Source organism: Chrysemys picta, chromosome 9, assembly GCF_011386835.1.
Source record: "Chrysemys picta bellii isolate R12L10 chromosome 9, ASM1138683v2, whole genome shotgun sequence".
In the NCBI taxonomy this organism is placed as follows: domain Eukaryota; kingdom Metazoa; phylum Chordata; order Testudines; family Emydidae; genus Chrysemys; species Chrysemys picta.
The window spans coordinates 1368548-1386461 of NC_088799.1; the positions used below are offsets into that span (position 1 = coordinate 1368548).

At 41.6% G+C, this 17914-nt stretch overlaps 1 protein-coding gene across 7 annotated transcripts in view; it reads left to right on the forward strand.

The window, feature by feature from the left end:
• The window catches only part of ATP13A3 (ATPase 13A3), a 115530-nt gene that overhangs the window by 53992 nt on the left and 43624 nt on the right, over positions 1 to 17914 (forward strand). For 6 of the 7 annotated variants that reach the window (XM_065557481.1, XM_065557485.1, XM_065557484.1 and 3 more), the window contains 5 exons: positions 3103 to 3183; positions 7751 to 7820; positions 9647 to 9781; positions 14130 to 14202; positions 17064 to 17195. In XM_065557481.1, coding sequence (XP_065413553.1) covers positions 3103 to 3183; positions 7751 to 7820; positions 9647 to 9781; positions 14130 to 14202; positions 17064 to 17195 — 491 coding nt within the window. Of the gene's footprint in view, positions 1 to 3102; positions 3184 to 7750; positions 7821 to 8140; positions 8233 to 9646; positions 9782 to 14129; positions 14203 to 17063; positions 17196 to 17914 lie in introns of those variants that run through there. The other variant, XM_065557486.1, reaches the window with a different exon arrangement.

Sequence of the window (17914 nt, forward strand, 5' to 3'; positions counted from 1 at the left end):
TTCTACATATCCCCTGTGCTCTAGGTCACTTGTGATTTTTTTGTAGTGATCTGCAGTCTAAATTAGAGATGTAGGAGGAAAATGTGGAGGTCAAAGAGGGTAAGAGGGATCGTCACTCGTTTCCCAAAGTCAGGCAAGCCTGTGGATGCAAGCTGTTTCAGAGGCCCAGCATTAAGTGACATTTCTTTTTTTTGCAACCATTCAATATAGAGCGCACAGTGGAGGAATAGTCACCTCTTACATTGCTGTTCAGTCAGGTCCAAAGCAGAGGGAGGGAGGGATTACACCCCAGTGGCCAGTTATCCAGCTGTCCATAAATGTACCCCAGCCGTTCCACATTAATCCTGCTTCTGAGCTGGAACTCTCTCATTAGTAATAGAATGAGGTATGAAATTGGTCTGAAAATTGTTGACCTAACAGTGCTTCCAGATGGAGTTACAGCCCCAGATGCTTTTCCCGAGCGTTATTAGCTCCACCGCCTCCCTCATTCAGTAGCGGTGCACGGGGCATCAGGGTTCAAGAAGAAAGTTACCAATGTCAGGCCCTGCAGATAAGCTTTTCCTTTCAATGCTGAAAGGCAAAACGAACACACGGTCCCATTTTTCCACTTTCGAACAGCAGCTTGCTACAGTGGGAGATTCAGACAGCTCAAAGGCTTAACTGCTGTCTTAACCATACTTAAGCAGTCTTAACCACCGGTTCACCAGACTGATCAGCCATCTAAACAAACAACTCCTAAGGCTAAAACAAGTCTAGGACACAGTTCATGTTTGGCCCCCTCCAAAAAAAAAAAAAAAAGGTAGGTGGGGTAAGGGAGGCAAGCAAAAATAACTAAACCCCCACTATTAAGGAACTTTGCTACGTAAGTGAAAGCCTGTCAGTCATGTTGCCCCACAAACATTTCTTGCTTTCTAAAGAAATCTGTAAAAAGTAGTATGAAAAGTTGGCAAAACCACTACATCAGAGTACAAGTAGTGATAAAACTGTAAGGAAACTTACTGTCTTTTTTGGGGACAAAAATATATATCTTGGCTAGTTTCAATTGAGTGCAAAGATCTTGTAACTGGAAGTCTATATTCAATCCCCAAACTTACCATAATTAGAGGCAATGTGGCAGCAATGCCTACAGGTAACATTGCCCAGCACTTTGCATTATAGGACCCTATTTTCAGTTGCTTGTAGTTTGCCAGACTTAAACTGTTTAGGTTGGATTTTCCATGAGAGGTGTCTGCCTCAGGTGTGAGTGGCAGGTTTTTGGTTTGTTTGTTTGTTTTTACTTTCAGCTAAAATGGTTCATCTGTTTCAGACAATGAGATTAGGGGAAAGTATCCCCCCCCCCCCTGTTAAAAATCCCCACAAACAAAACTGCCAGTTGTTTGATTAAGAAGCTTTAACTCTTCCATGCTTTGGAGCAGACATATGACATTGGCAGAGGGGGCTGCCTGTGTGTCATGGATGCCTTTTTCTGTTTCTTTGAAAAAGCCTCTGAAAAATGTGTTTGCATGTGTTTAGAAGAAGTTTGTTAGAGCTTGGCTGCTAAATTCTCTGAAGATTCCATCTGCGCTGAACATACTTCATTCCTTCACAGCTCCTACCTGCTGAACTGGACTGTGCATATGCCATTCCCGCAGAGTAAATTAGGGTGCTCCATCCCCTGAGCAGGGTCTCCTGTGCAGTTGCTCATCTCATCTGCCAGGACTGCTGTGGCACTAGGCACAGAAACTCTGTACATGAGACTTTCTCTCCTGTGCTCTGGGAGTGAAGCAGGGTTGTGTAGTGAACGAGGTTGTTGTCAGTGTAGGACCCCTGTCTCATTTGTTGCACAAGTTGGAAAGTGCACAGTGAATGTGGCAGGGAACTGCAGGAAGAGAAAAGGTGGCATTGTTGTTAAGGCCTCCCTTGGAGAATTTAATTCTATCCTGGCCTCTGCCACAGAGTTCCTATGTGAGTCTGGGCAAGTCACATCAACCAGAATTTCTCCGATGGCCAACATGTGTTCCTCATTTTCCTTGTACCCAACTTAACACGCCTGGGGTCAGATTGGCGGAAGAGCTAAGCGTTCACAACTATAAATGAGGTGCATGGGAGCTCTGCTGTCAAACATATAAAGTGCTATAAAATGCTAACTATTCTGAAAAATCAGGCCTTAGGCTTCTTAAATTGATTGTCCAAAATTAATGGACACTTTTGACAATTTTGGCTTTCACCTCTGTGTCCAGTTCCTCATTTTGTACATGAGGAAACTGAATACCACCTCACCTCACGGGAATGTTGTGAAGATAAGTTCATTAATCTTTGTAAAGAGGTAAAATGATACTATGAGCACTATAGAAAACCCATGAGGAAACTAATAATTCTGTATTTAGGGTAGTGTTTGGATGATGTGCAGTAAATACATGGGCCACACACTGAATGATGAAGATAAAAAGAAATATTGAATCCATCCTGTGCACTGAATGAGGCAGAGGTCCTGTGGGAAAATTGGTATGTCATATAATTTAAAAATGTATCATAATGCATATGCACAATGGGGTTGAATTAAGGTTGTATGGGGGGGAGGGTAAGAAGGAAACAATAAGACAATGGCAGTGGTTTCATTGTACCAGTGGTCTAATTGTTGTCAGTTTTTGTAGGCCTCATTGAAAAGAATTTTAAAGAGGGATTTGAATAGTAATTTATAGGTCAAAGCTAATCCATATCATATCCATTTTATTAAATTCAAATTAAATAAATTCTTGCCTTTTTTTTTTTTTGTGGAAGCGTCCAATACTAGTTACACAGGTGTTTAAAATAAAAACTTAAATTTAAAAATAAGTGATGTAAAACCAAAGGGCAGACTTGACCTAACCAAGAGATGAATTCAGTGGTCTTCTGCTCAGTCTTTAATTTACCTAATTGATACTTGCAATAACTAGGCAAAAATGAGTGGAATGACATTCATAACTGACTGCTTTTTAATATTCTTGTATAATGCAACTTAAACGTCTAATAAAAATGTCTGGTCTTTACAGTTCCTAAGCATCTTAATGGGAAATTTAAAAAAAGAATATTAGCTAAGAAGCTTGATTCTGAGAACTTGTTTAATTTCTACAATTATTTTAGGGGACTGGATGAGTCTACTTCCTGCTCTTCAATTCATAATGAACATAGTAAAGGTTTGACTAAGGAGGTGCATGACTACAGGTAATACAATATTCAGACTAAAATATGAATCTAAGAGATGTCAGAAAGGTACATGGTTATTAGATAGCTGTGTTTATGGTATATTTCTCATAAATGAATAAAATTAAGTGTGATCAGTGTGTGTGGTTTGGATGTTAAACTTCCCTTCAGAAGAATACCTTGAATTGAGGAATCATATTACATTTGAGTGGTCTCCTTTGTCATTGCTTATATCAGCATTGAATATAGATAGAAATGTTTTTTTTCTAGTCTCTTCAACTGTGTTTGTGTCAGATCATTTTTTCCGCAATAGCATTACCGTTAACAGTGGAATCGGAGCGCCTATTGTCTTTGAAAAACAAAGGCTTTAATTGCTTAATTCCTGGCAGGAAATTCTTGTGATGCTCAATAATCGTTTCAAATCCACAAATTGTCAAAAGATTCAGAAATCAATTGCATATACAATAAGGTGGGTAAGAGAGATGACAGGGCTCTTATGAGCTGGCGAGGTGAAGGTGATAAAGTTGGGAGGAAACTGGGTTTGGTGAACGCAAAGGAGCAAAATGTATACATCTAGGAACAAAGAATGTAGGCTGTGCTAACAGAATGAGGGACTCTATCCTGGGAAGCAGTGACTCTGAAAAAGATTTGAAGGCTATGGTGCTGTCTCAGGGCTCTTTAAATCTAGCCCCTTTTCCTGGGCTTTTAACCTAGCTGTTTCTCTTTTCAGGGCGTGAGACACTCCAGCACTGCCGGGAGGGGGAACCCGGGTCCACCCACTACTCAGGGTCCCAACCCAGGGACCTTATACACAGCAGCCACTTACTGCTTCCTTTACTTGATAGCTGCTACATTCCTTAGGCCTCATCCCACCTGACCTCTTTACTTCTGTCTGGTACCTTAGGACTAGAGTTCTCAGATCCTCTCACTCCCAGGTTTAGCAAATGCAGCCCATCAAGCTCCTTTGACACAGAGGAGCACCCGTCTGCTCTCAACCAGGGACTGGCCTGCTCAGTCCTGCAGGTCCTTTTATCTGAGCTTGCTGGGCTCTGATTGGCTGCTTCCGCAAGGCCCATCTAGGTAGGCCTGGAAGACCCATCTCGACTGCTCCTTCCTGGGGTAGTGTGTGGTGGGACTTTGGGGCCTCCAGCAGGGGGCCTCAAAGGGCCTGGTACACCCCATCTCACTTATCTTCAGAAAAATGATAATTAATAAATAGGAATTTTGTTTCAACTTCGTACTTTTAAGTGTATTTTATAAGATAGGTAGGGTGTTTGCCCATTTCCAGTCCTCTGAAACGTCATCTGTCCTTCATGAGTTCTTGATGATGATAGGTAGTGGTTCTGAGATTGCTTCAGCTAGTTCCTTAAAGAAGATGAGGATTAATTTTGTCAGGCCCTGCCAACTTGAATATGTATAACTTATCTAGCAGCAAAGAGTCCTTATAGATTCACCCACGAAAACTCATGCTCCAATACGTCTGTTAGTCTATAAGGTGCCACAGGACTCTTAGTCTGGATCTGTAAAAGCAGCAAACACGGCTACCCCTTTGATACATAACTGATCTAAATATTCTTTAATCTGTTCTTTCCCTATTCTGGCTTGTGTTTCTTCCCCCTTGTAATTAATATTAATTGGGTTAAGCATCTGGTCACAATGAACCTTTTTAGCAAAGACCTGAAGCAAAAATAGCCATTAAATTCTAAGCAGACTTCTTGGTGTCATATTAGCTCGCTTTCCCCATTAAATCGTGGACCTATGCTTTCCTTTGTCTTTCTCTTGCTTCTAAGAACATACGAACAGCCACGCTGGGTCAGAGCAATGGTCCATCTAGCCCAGTATCCTGTTTTCCCTCAGTGGCTGGTGCCAGATGCTTTAGAGGGAGGGAGCAGAACAGGATATTTTGAGTGATTGTTGCCCTGTTGTCCAGTCCTAACTTTAGCAGTCGGAGGTGCAGGGACACCCAGAGCATGGGGTTGCATTCCTGACCATGTTGGCTAATAGCCATTGCTGGACCTATTCTCCATGAATTTAACTAATTCTTTTTTTGAACCCAGTTATACTTTTGGTCTTCACAACATCCCCTGGGCAATGAGTTCCGTGTTGTGTGAAGAAGTACTTCCTTTTGCTGGTTTTAAGCCTGCTGCCTGTTAATTTCATTGGGTGACCCCTGGTTCATGTGTTATGTGAAGGGGTAAATAAAACTTCCTTATTCACTATCTCCACCCCAGTCATGATTTTATAGACCTCAGTCATATCCCCCCTTAGTCGTCTCTTTTCCAAGTTTGAATGGTCCCAGTCTTTTTAATCGCTCCCCATATAGAAGCTGTTCCATACCCCCTCATCATTTTTGTTGCCTTTTTTGTACTTTTTAGAATTCGAATATCCTTTTTGGAGACGGGGTGACCAGAACTACAGGCAGTGTTCACAGTGTGGGTGTACCATAGATTTATGTAGTGGCATTACGATATTTTCTGTCTTATCATCTATCCCTTTCCTAATGGTTCCTAACATTCTGGTAGCTTTTTTTGACTGCTGAGGCACATTGAGTGGATGTTTTCAGAGAATGATCCACAATGACTCCAAGATCTTTCTTGAGTGGTAAAAGCTAGTTTAGATCCCATCATTTTATATATATAGTTGGAATTATGGTTTCCAATGTGCATTACTTTGAATGGTTTCCAATGTGCAACACTGAATTTCATCTGACATTTTGTTGCCCAGTCACCGAGATCTCTTTGTAACTCTGCAGCATGCTTTGGACCTACCTATCTTGTGTAAACTCTTCTATTGTAAATTCCCTTCACATTTGAGTTAGTTAGCTGTTGTGCCTTTAATATTGTTTCTTTGAGAAATGCCAAGTCTTCTGACCTCCTTTTTCCCTTAGATTTTCTTCCCATGGCACCTTATCTACCAGTTCTGTGAGTTTGTCAATGTCTGTTTTTTTTTTTTTTAAAGTCTACTCTCACTCCTTCCTTTCCTTAGGATCATGAAATCTATCATTTCATGATCACTTTCAGCCAAGTTCCTTTCCACCTTCCGATTCGCAACCAATTCCTCCCTGTTGGTCAGCATCAAGTCTAAAATGGCTGTCCGCCTGGCCACTTCCTCCATCATCTGAAAGAAGTTCCCAGCACATTCCAAGAATTTACTGGACATGTGTTTTGCCATATTACTTTTACTATCCAGATATCTATTGGAAAAGTTCCATTATTACCAGGTCTCGTGTTTTGAATATTTCTGTAGTTTGTTCTAGAAATGCCTTATCCACCTCCTCCTCCTGATTTGGTGGTTTGTGGTAGGTCCCTATCATGATGTCGCCCCTGTTTTTTTCCCCACTTTTATCTTCACCCGGAGACTTTCAATTAGTCTGCCTCTCAGTTCTTTCTGGACCTCAGAACAAGTATATATATTCCTGCTGTATAATGCAACACATCCTCCCTTTTGTCCTTGCCTGTCCTTCCTGAACAAGCAATATTCCAGTCATGAGAGTTATCCCACCAAATCTTTGAGATGCCAGCTAAGTCACAATTTAGCTTGTGTACTGAGACTTCCAGTTCTTCATGTTTATTCTCCATATTCCTTGCATTTGTGTATACACTTCTAAGATGGTGAGCCATTTCCTGCAGAGATTTCCCTCTTGTTATTCCTATGACCTATTGTAAATTTCCATTTCTCCTCCTCCTTCCCTGCTTCCAGCCCTCTTCAGGGTCACCTCTTTTACTACCTACTTATGGGCTTTTGTCAGCTGGCCCCTCTGCAACTATTTAAAATCCTCCTCACGAGATTGACAAGTTGATGTCCCAAAAGTCTCTTCCATTTCTTTGTCAGGTGGACAAAAGCATACCATGGTCGAGGAAAGGAAAGCCCTCTTGTCAAAGTAATCTGTGTAGCTGTGCATTCGTCTCCAGGATGTGTCTGTCTGTGCCTGGGCTCATACCTTCAACTGGCAGAGTGGACGAGAACACCACCTGAGCTCCCGACCCTTTCACCCTCATTCTCAGAGTCCGGTAGTTATTATTAACCTGCTCAGGCTCATCTCTTGTATATGTGGTGTTGTCAATGACATCACACTTACATGTAGTTTGCTATCCACTGTTATCTCTAAATCTTTCTCTTACTATTTCCAGGTAGCTGTTCTTTGGTTTTGTATGTGTTTTTCTTCTCAACAGTTCTGTTTTCGTGTAGCATCACAAATCATTATATGTAGATCACTGTCTTTATCTCTTCAGGTCACTTTGTGTTTAGGTTTTTTTTCTGTTGTATGCTTGGTACCTCTCAGATTTGTTTGGCATCACCAGAAAATTGGTTCAGTGAATACCTAGATCATAAATAACTTAACGTTCAAGGCCTGCAGTGTCTCATCCAGACATAATTTTTTTTCTACTCGCTGCTGATACATTTGTCTATTATTCATCCTCGCCTAGCATTTAAAAGGCTATATTGCCTGTGTGAAAGACCACCTAACACTCTCAAATGAATGGGAAGATAAAGTGCTTTAAAATAATTAAGGTTAAAATAACAGTAGTGTGGTATAAATTATCTGCAACCAGAGAGCAACTAACTTTTTGGCTCTCCCTCCATACAGAAAAGTATTCTATGGAGTAAATGAAATTGCCGTGAAAGTGCCTTCCATTTTTAAGCTTCTGATTAAGGAGGTAAGAACTTCTTTTATTTAAAAAAGTACTATATAGAATTAATAAATCTTTGGAGTGGCAACGAATGTGTGTGAGGTTTCAAATGGGGATTATTTTGTATAAAGTAAATTTTAACCCTTTTCTTCACTTGTGAGATTGACCTTGTCATAAACATACAGCTAAGGGTAGCATAAAATCCCTCCTTTACCTGTAAGGGGTTAAGAAGCTCAAATAACCTGGTTGGCACCTGACCAAAAGAACCAATAAGAACAAAAGATACTTTCAAATGGGGGTGTGGGGGGGGGGGCGGTGGGGAGAGGTTTTGTTCGTGCTCTCTTTGTTTTGTTCTCTCTCTGGACAAGAGAGGGACCAGGCAGGAAAAAAACATCTCCTAAAAACCTAACTGAAATGAGAATCTAAGATTACAAAAATTGTAAGTAAAGGCAAGAAAATGCGTTAGATTTTTTGTTTTAGCTTGTGAATTTTCCCTATGCTAAGAGGGAGTTTTATTCCTGTTTTTTGTAACTTTGAAGCTAAGCCTAGAGGGGAATCCTCTGTGTTTTAAATCTTTTTATTTACCCTGTAAAGTTACATTCTGTCCTGATTTTGCAGGTGTGATTCTTTTACTTTTCTTTTATAAAATTCTTCTTTTAAGAACCTGATTGATTTTCAGTGTCCCAAAAACCCAGGGGTTTGGTCTGTGCTCACATTTTCCCAACTGGTGAGGATATTATTCTCAAACCTCCTCAGGAAAGGGGGTGAAGGAGTTTGGGGGAATATTTTGGGGAAACAGGGACTCCAAGTGGCCCTTTTCCTGAATCTTTGTCTAAATCACTTGGTGGTGACAGCAATACCGTCCAAGCACAGGGAAAGGATTTGTGCCTTGGGAAAGTTTTAACCTAAGCTGGTAGAAATAAGCTTAGGGGGTCTTTCATGCAGGTTCCCACATCTGTACCCCAGAGTTCAGAGTGGGGAGGGAACCCTGACAGACCTTAATATTTCTTAGACCTCCTGATCGGGGGAGCCAACAGCTGCAGGCTTTGTGGGGCCCAGAAGCCAGTTCTGAGTCTAAATAACAAGAGCATTACAGATAATGTCAGAGCTCTATGCAGAGAGTTAAACTGTAAAAACCCATGCTGCGTCTGGCTCTTGCCAGGTCTCTACTCGTGAGCACTAAATATACTCGTCTCAAACTGTAAACGTGGTAAAGACTCGATAAGAGTATTCACCAGATGAATGAGTCTAAATTGCATGTTTATCTTGTTCCATTTTCTTTGTATCTTCTCTTGGCGGTACAAACAAATGACTAGAGTTGTTCCCTTTTATGGATAACATGGTTTTTAAACTCATTGAGCTAGCAGTTACTCCTGAAGTTTGGGCTCCTTAGGAAAATAAACTTGCCAGACTTCCAGCTGGGCAGTTGTCTGGATACCAGTTCCCTTGTTAGTCAAGCTAAAATTGTCTTTTTTTCTTGAGGATGCTGTTAAGTGTTCAGTATCATTGGAAGTAGAGATGCAAAAGTTGGAGAAAATGTTTTGGCCGACTTCTGCTCTCACTTGCACATGCTGCTCCCATTGACTTCAATGAGAACTGTGTGCCTTTGGAATTTGGCCCCTTTTAAGGAAATCACTCTGATTTTGTAATTTACTCTGGCACGTGAAGTGAAATCTTAGTGGAAAACAGGACCCACATAGGCAAAACTTTGAAAATCTTTTGTAAGACAGAAGGAACTGAAAAGCCTAAGTTTCTCCCACTGAGAATAAGTTGAATTTATTTCAGACTAATTTAGGAGAAGAGTTACATTTGATGTAACCTTAGTATGTTTTTTCTCTCTTTCTCTCTCTCAGGTTCTAAATCCGTTTTACATTTTCCAACTGTTCAGCGTAATATTGTGGATCACTGATGAATATTACTACTATGCATTAGCGATTGTGATTATGTCTGTGATATCCATTGTTAGCTCACTGTACACCATTAGAAAGGTAAGTTCAAATTAACATAGCTGTCATCACAAACACGATTTTTACTAGAGTACACATTTCAAAATCATTCCCTGAAAACCCTACTTTAAAGTTTAACTTCATTGTGTGTGTAATTTTGAGATGAAATTGACTCCAAAGAACTCAATATTTTAAACAACAAAACAAACCCCTTTCCCCCCCCCCCCCAGAAAGGGAGATAAAACCAATTAGCTATGTTTAAAGTGTATAAGAATCCTTTACCTAAAGTCCTTCACGTGCTCTATTCTATGGAGATACTGTTTACATCTGCAAAAATTTACCTAATTTATGTGGATTAGTGAGGGTGAGAGAATGGTTAAAGTTGGATGCAGTCAGATCTAGAGTTCCTGGGTGCTTGGATTTGGTTTCTCAGTTTGACCTCCATAAACAGATATACAGAGGTCACACTGAAAAACATAAAAAGAACAGGAGTACTTGTGGCACCTTAGAGACTAACAAATTTATTAGAGCATAAGCTTTCGTGGGCTACAGCCCACTTCTTCGGATGCATAGAATGGAACATACATTGAGGAGATATATATACACACATACAGAGAGCATGAACAGGTGGGAGTTGTCTTACCAACTCTGAGAGGCCAATTAAGTAAGTGGGGGAAAAAAACTTTTGAAGGTTTTTTTCACTTGGCCTCTCAGAGTTGGTAAGACAACTCCCACCTGTTCATGCTCTCTGTATGTGTGTATATATATCTCCTCAATGTATGTTCCATTCTATATGCATCCGAAGAAGTGGGCTGTAGCCCACGAAAACTTATGCTCTAATAAATGTGTTAGTCTCTAAGGTGCCACAAGTACTCCTGTTCTTTTTGCGGATACAGACTAACACGGCTGCTACTCTGAAAACTGAAAAACATGTGGCCTTGGGGTTGGGTCGTTATGGATGTTTATTTCCTGTTGGCCAAAGGGAGGAATGACACTACAACTCCTAGTTCAGTCTCAGAGTTCATTACAACACTGATACTGGTTGCTCCACCTTGTATGGACTCCTCCTCCTTGGAAGAGAGAATGAAGGGGGTTGAGCCTCAGCACTGTTGCACAGTGAACTGCAAATCTGGTGATGCACTTTCAGTGCAGAGTTGGGGTTTGCAGTTTACTGAAGTTGAGATTAATGAGATTATAATATAGTTTGTGGGAGTCTGAATTCAGAGTCAGGAAGTCTTGACTGAAGACAGAACTACCATGGAACCATTTCAAAGCAATGCTCAATAATTCAAGGTCAGAGAAGACTTGGTTTTTTTTAAAAGAGCAGCATTTAAAGTTCACAATCAAACTCCGCATTTTTAAAATGTATATAAATTAGCGAGTATGATGTTTGCATTAGAATTAGAGCAGAGAGGATAATTCATTTTTCAGTTTGGGTGCTGAACCGAAAAATATGATGATGATAAAATCAGTTTGGGTCAAGCCACAATTGAAATTTTTAGTTTTCTCACAAACAAAAAAACCCCAAAATTAATTTTGATTGTTACTCCCCAGGACTGAAGCTGCTGGGTGAAGAGCTATGAAACTGACAATGTCAGTTTCACTCAGCAGCGCGGGCTCTGGCAGCCTGCAGCCCTGGAGCAGCCATGCCATGCCCAGCCAGGGACGACACCGGGTCTCCAGGCCGATGGCTACACTGCAGTAAAACCCCTCCAGCTGACTCGGGCTCCTGGGGCTCAGGCTGCAGAACTGTCAAACTGCAGTGTAGACGTTCGGGCTCTGTAGCTGTTCCGGTCCTGCGAGCCCAAGTCCGCTTACAGGGGGCAGCCGTGGTGTTTTATTGCAGTGTAGCAATACCCCTGGAGTCCAGAGTTGGGAGCCTGAGGCTTCCAGGATTGCCAGGCTCCCGGCTCTGCAGTAGGGAACCTGGAAACCCTGGCATGGCAGGTGTGCCCTGAGCCACAGATCTAGAAATGCCAAAGTCTGTGGCTCTAAGGCAGTCCCCTGGTGGGTCTGCCCTGGCGCTGTGAACCTGGCAGCACTGGGGTCACCAGCGCCCTGCTGTGGAAACACTGCCTTGGATTCGCTGAAATGTCATTGAACCCAAATATATTGGGCTCAACAAATCGGTGTTTTCTGAGGAAGCAAAGTTTCATCAGAAAATTTCTGATCAGCTTTAATTAGCATTTATTCAGTGAATTTGCACTCCCTCTCTAGAAGCCTGGGTAGAAATATGGGCCTTGCACTGCTCCTTAAAGGTTGACACATTCCAGGTTTTTTGGTCCAAATCCATTTCCTAAAATATTCTATATGAACGGATCCCATAGTACTATGCAGTTCAAGGTCATTTAAAGAAGCTTATTCTGTGGTCTGATAGAGTATGGATCTACAACATGCAGTTTCAACCGACAACTCTCCATCATACCTACTCTAAAGAACTCAGAGAAGAACCCACACCCCAGTTTACCCAGGAATTTAAAGATATCATCAAATCTTTCCACACACAACTCCAAGAGAAACTCTACAAACTCATTCCCCAAGAACCCACCCCCGAACCTTCTACATGCTTCCAAAGACACACAAACAAAGGAACCCAGGAAGACCCCTCCTATCTGGCCACAGCACTCTCACTGAAGGAATGTCAGGACTCATAGAAACCATCCTCAAACCACTGACCACACAAATGGCGAGCTTCCTCCAGGGTACAACCGACTTCCTTCACAAACGCTGCAACATTAACAGTGTTCCTCAGAGCGCCATCCTCTCTACCATGGATGTCATTTCCCTATACACCAACATCCCTCACAATGACGGCATGACTGCTTCCCTCAGATATTTACAGGACAATGGACAACCCTCAGATATTCACCCCAAACACATCGCCAAACTCATTAATTTCATCCTCACCCTCAACAATTTTCCATTCAACAACAGTCACTTTGTCCAAACCATGGGTAGTAGGATGGCTCCCAATATGCCAGTCTCTTCATGGGCCACCTTGAAGAAGAATTTCTGGACAAACGGACCATGAAACCAATAATATGCCTGAGGAACATGGATGATATTTTCGTCCTCTCTGCAGACCGTTTAAACTCCCTCAAGATTTCCACCACAACTTCAGCAACCACCACCCGTCCATCAAACTCTCACTGGAGCACTTCCACATGAGCATCAACTTCCTAGACACGACAGTCAGCTTCAACAATGGAACCCAACAGACAACTATATATAAGAAACCCACGAATCACCACACCTCCATCACAGATCCAGTAACCACCTCAAACACACCAAGGAATCTGTTATCTACAGCCAGGCGCTCAGATACCACAGAATATGCTCTGAGGAGAAAGTCCAGGATATACACCTTAACACACACAAAGCTACCTTCACCAAACAAGGACACTCCACAAGAGAAGTAGATCACGTCATGAAATAGGCCATCCAAATACCCCAAGAGAACCTGCTTCAATACAGAAATAAAACCCCTCCTACCACTACACGCTGGAATCCGTATGAGGTGTCCTCAAACAACTACAACCCATGCTCGATGGGGTCCTGATCCTGAAAGAAATCTTTCTTGAACCTCGACTTCAAACAACCCCCCAGCCTCTCCAAGCTCCTCGTCAGAAGCAAGCTCCTCACAGATCAGGACACACCAACTCAAAGCGGCACCAGACCCTGCCAGAACAACAGATGCAAAACCTGCAGTCATATCTCCACTGCTACGATGCTCAACACTCACCTCAACACGCCTTTCGAGATCCATGGGTCCTACACATGCTCATGACAACATGTGGTGTACCTCATCCAGTACACTAAATGCTCAAATAACAACTATGTGGGTGAAACCAGACAATCGCTGTGTACTCTAATAAACTCTCATAGGGTGTTTTTGTCTTTCATCATTTTTCTATCACCAGTAACACTTCACAAAGTCATCGCTCTATATGTGACCTATCAGTCCTCATCCTCAAAGGAAACTTGCACAACACCTTCAAAATATGAGTCTGGGAACTTAAATTCATAATCCTGCTAGATACTACAAATAATGGACTGAACAGAGACGCTGGATTTATGGCTTATTACAACAATCTGTAACCCACTAACAAGCATTCTTCGCCCCCCCCACCCCCCAGCTGCCACCCTCCCACTTCCTTTAACACCTCCCCAGCCATGGGGGGAAAGAGCCACTTCACCTTGAATAGTCCCTTGAATTCCATGTTAGCTCCTTCTGCTAAACATAAAGAGCTCTGGGTAAGCTTGAAAGTTTGTGTCTCTCACCAACAGAAGTTGGTCCGATAAAAGATATCTCCCCCACCTTGTCTCTCTATGGATCTAGAAGGCTGTTAGTGCTTCTAATTAGTGACTTGTTCTTTTTCCCCCCTTCCAGCAATATATTATGTTACATGACATGGTGGCAGCTCACAGCATTGTCAGAGTTTCTGTCAGCAGAGCAAATCAAGGTAAGTTTCCCTGGTTGAAAAGATAAATCTAAAACTGGTCCTTAATGAATAGTTTAAAGTATGATTAAAGTAATTAGGTCCCTGTGATCTCTTAGCAACATTGCTCAGGAAAAGGGACAGGTGTGAAGTTAAAAGTTGGAGAAGATAATCTACTTGAGTGTCTTTTTCCAGATGATCAGCTCAGTATTTATGCTGGCACAGATCTAGACAAGCCCCTCGTGTCCCTCCCCCATTTTCTTTTATGTACCTCTCCATGCATATAGCTAACATTGCAATATCCTACTTCTGGCCTAGAGGATAAAAATAGAAACCCCATGGGGAGACATTTTTTAGTACCTTTCAGTGAATCAGAGCAGGGCTGTAACCTCCTTTGGCAGCCACATCACCAACTGTTCCAGGTTCTGCTGGCGTGGTTCTCATAACACAAGAACTAGGGGTCACCAAATTAAATGAACAGGCTGCAGGTTTAGAACAAACAAAAGGAAGTATTTCTTCACACAACGCACAGTCAACCTGTGGAACTCCTTGCCAGAGGATGTTGTGAAGGCCAAGACTATAACAAGGTTCAAAAAAGAACTGGATAAGTTCCTGGAGGATAGGTCCATCAATGGCTATTAGCCAGGATGGGCAGGGATGGTGTCCCTAGCCTCTGTTTGCCGGAAGCTGGGAATGGGCGACGGGATGGATCACTTGATTATCCTCATTGATGGATCACTTGATGGTCCTTCATTGAGTAACAGGTAGGCCCGTTACTTAATGGGGGGAAGGGGAGAGAATAATAATAGAAAATGTGGAAATGGCAGAGGTTCTTAATGACTTCTTTGTTTCGGTTTTCACCAAGAAGGTTGGTGGTGATTGGACGTCTAATGTAGTGAATGCCAGTGAAAATGAGGTAGGATCAGAAGAGGCTAAAATAGGGAAAGAACAAGTTAAAAATTACTTGGACAAATTAGATGTCTTCAAGTCACCAGGGCCTGAGGAAATGCATCCTAGAATACTCAAGGAGCTGACTGAGGAGATAGTTGAGCCAGTAGTGATAATCTTTGAGAAGTAGTGGAAGACGGGAGAGATTCCAGAAGACTGGAAAAGGGCAAATCTTGTGCCCATCTATACAGAGGGAAATAAGGACAACCCGGGGAATTACAGACCAGTCAGCTTAACTTCTGTACCCGGAAAGATAATGGAGCAAATAATTAAGCAATCAATTTGCAAACATCTAGAAGATAATAAGGTGATAAGTAACAGTCAGCATGGATTTGTCAAGAACAAATCATGTCCATCCAACCTGATAGCTTTCTTTGACAGGGTAACAAGCCTTGTGGATGGGGGGAAGCGGTAGATGTGGTATATCTTGACTTTGGTAAAGCTTTTGATACTGTCTCGCATGACCTTCTCATAAACAAACAAGGAAATGCAACCTAGATGGAGCTACTATAAGGTGGTTGGAAAACCATTCCCAGAGGGTAATTATCAGTAGTTCACAGTCATGCTGGAAGGGCATAACGAGTGAGGTCCCGCAGGGATCAGTTCTGGGTCCAGTCCTGTTCAATATTTTCATCAATTATTTAGATAATGGCATAGAGAATACACTTATAAAGTTGGCGGACGATACCAAGCTGGGAGGGGTTGCAAGTGCTTTGGAGGATAGGATTAAAATTCAAAATGATCTGGATAAACTGGAGAAATGGTCTGAAGTAAATAGGATGAAATTCAATAGGGACAAATGCAAAGTACTCCATTTAGGAAGGAACAATCAGTTGCACACATACAACATGGGAAATGACTGCCTAGGAAGGAGTACTGCGGAAAAGGATCTGGGGGTCATAGTGGACCACAAGCTAAATATGAGTCAACAGTGCAACGCTGTTGCAAAAAAACCAAACATCATTCTGGGCTGTATTAGCAGGAGTGTTGTAAGCAGGACACGAGAAGTAATTCTTCCGCTCTACTCTGCGCTAATTAGGTCCCAGCTGGAGTATTTTGTCCAGTTCTGGGCACCACATTTCAGAAATGATGTGAACAAATTGGAGAGAGTCCAGAGAAGAGCGACAAAAATGATTAGAAGTCTAGAAAACATGACCTATGAGGGAAGATTGAAAAAATTGGGTTTGTTTATTCTGGAAAAGAGAAGACAGAGAGGACATAAGTTTTCAAGTATGTTAAAGGTTGTTACGAGGAGGAAGAAAAATTGTTTTTCTTAACCTCTGAGGACAGGACAAGAAGCAATGTGCTTAAATTGCACTAAGGGAGGTTTAGGTCAGACATTAGGAAAAACTTCCTAACTGACAGGTGGTTAAGCACTGGAAAAAATTGCTTAGGGAGGTTGTGGAGTCTCCATCATTGGAGATTTTTAAGAGCAGATTAGACAAACACCTGTCAGGGATGGTCTACATAATACTTAGTCCTGCCATGAGTGCAGGGGAATGGACTAGATGACCTCTCGAGGTCCCTTCCAGTTCTGATTCTATGATTACCTGTTCTGTTCATTCCCTCTGGGGCACCTTCCATTGGCCACTGTTGGAAAACAGGATATTAGGCTAGATGGACCTTTGGTCTGACCCAGCGTGGCTGCTCTTATGTGGGGAACAGAAGTCTTGAACTGCCTTAGGTTCCTTGTGTGACAAATTGTTTGTATTATTTCTGAGGCACCATCAGTGTAAAATCAAGGGTCCATACAGAGAGTTAGTGAATCATTAGTTTAATCATTTTAAGTTATACTGTTAATAGAAACAGCATAATTGTTGTAGCCTGGGCCATGGCTGTTACATCCATGTAGGAGTCTGTTGCTGGTGCTGATTTACAAGACTTTATTTACAGTTGCAGAAAAAGAGCTTGTTCTTAAATTTTTACCTTACTTTCAGAAATAGAAGAGATCCTTTCCACAGACCTTGTGCCTGGAGACATCATGGTGATTCCATCTAATGGGACAATCATGCCCTGTGATGCAGTACTTGTCAGTGGTACTTGCATCGTAAATGAAAGCATGTTAACAGGTGAAGTAAAATTTACATCCTGGGTGGCTGAGCAATGTGGCTAAAAATGCTAGTTGATAAAGTTATGTCACTGTTCTTTTTCTGACTTGCAGCTTACCTTATGAGAAGGAATTTGTTTACATACCCTGAAATGTGTATTTTTATAATGTACTCAAGACGGTATTGATAGTATTTATACAAATCTTGGCAATATTAATATTATTTAATAAGTATTTATATTGTGGTACTGTACTTCTTATAAGCCAACCAGATCAGGGCCTATATTTGTATAATTAATGGGGTAATGAGGAGGTGTCTTCATCTCACTGTTCTTATTTACCTCTCTTCTATTTTCACTATTTAGTTAAAATAAGCATGTTTCTGTTAAGTAAGGAATCTGCAAGCTGAGAGTTTAAGAATTCTCAAATGTAATGTCTTAAAGTGTGACCCGTACGAAAAGAGACATCCGTACAAAGCTTTTGGGTCGCCTTTCCTTTAGGCAAGATGAGTACTGGTTTCGATCTGGGTCATGTTTAATTGCTAGACACTATCGTATTTTGTTTTTGTTTATAAGTGTTGAAATTGCTACATGAATAATTAGCAAGCCACTGATCAAAACTGGATAAAGGTGCGTGTAGGAACATATGCTAGCAAAGCTTACTATAGGTAGCCTTGCCTGTATCAAATGACTCTTTACAGCAACAGTTACATTTATTGTTTGATAGGTTTTTATATTTTAC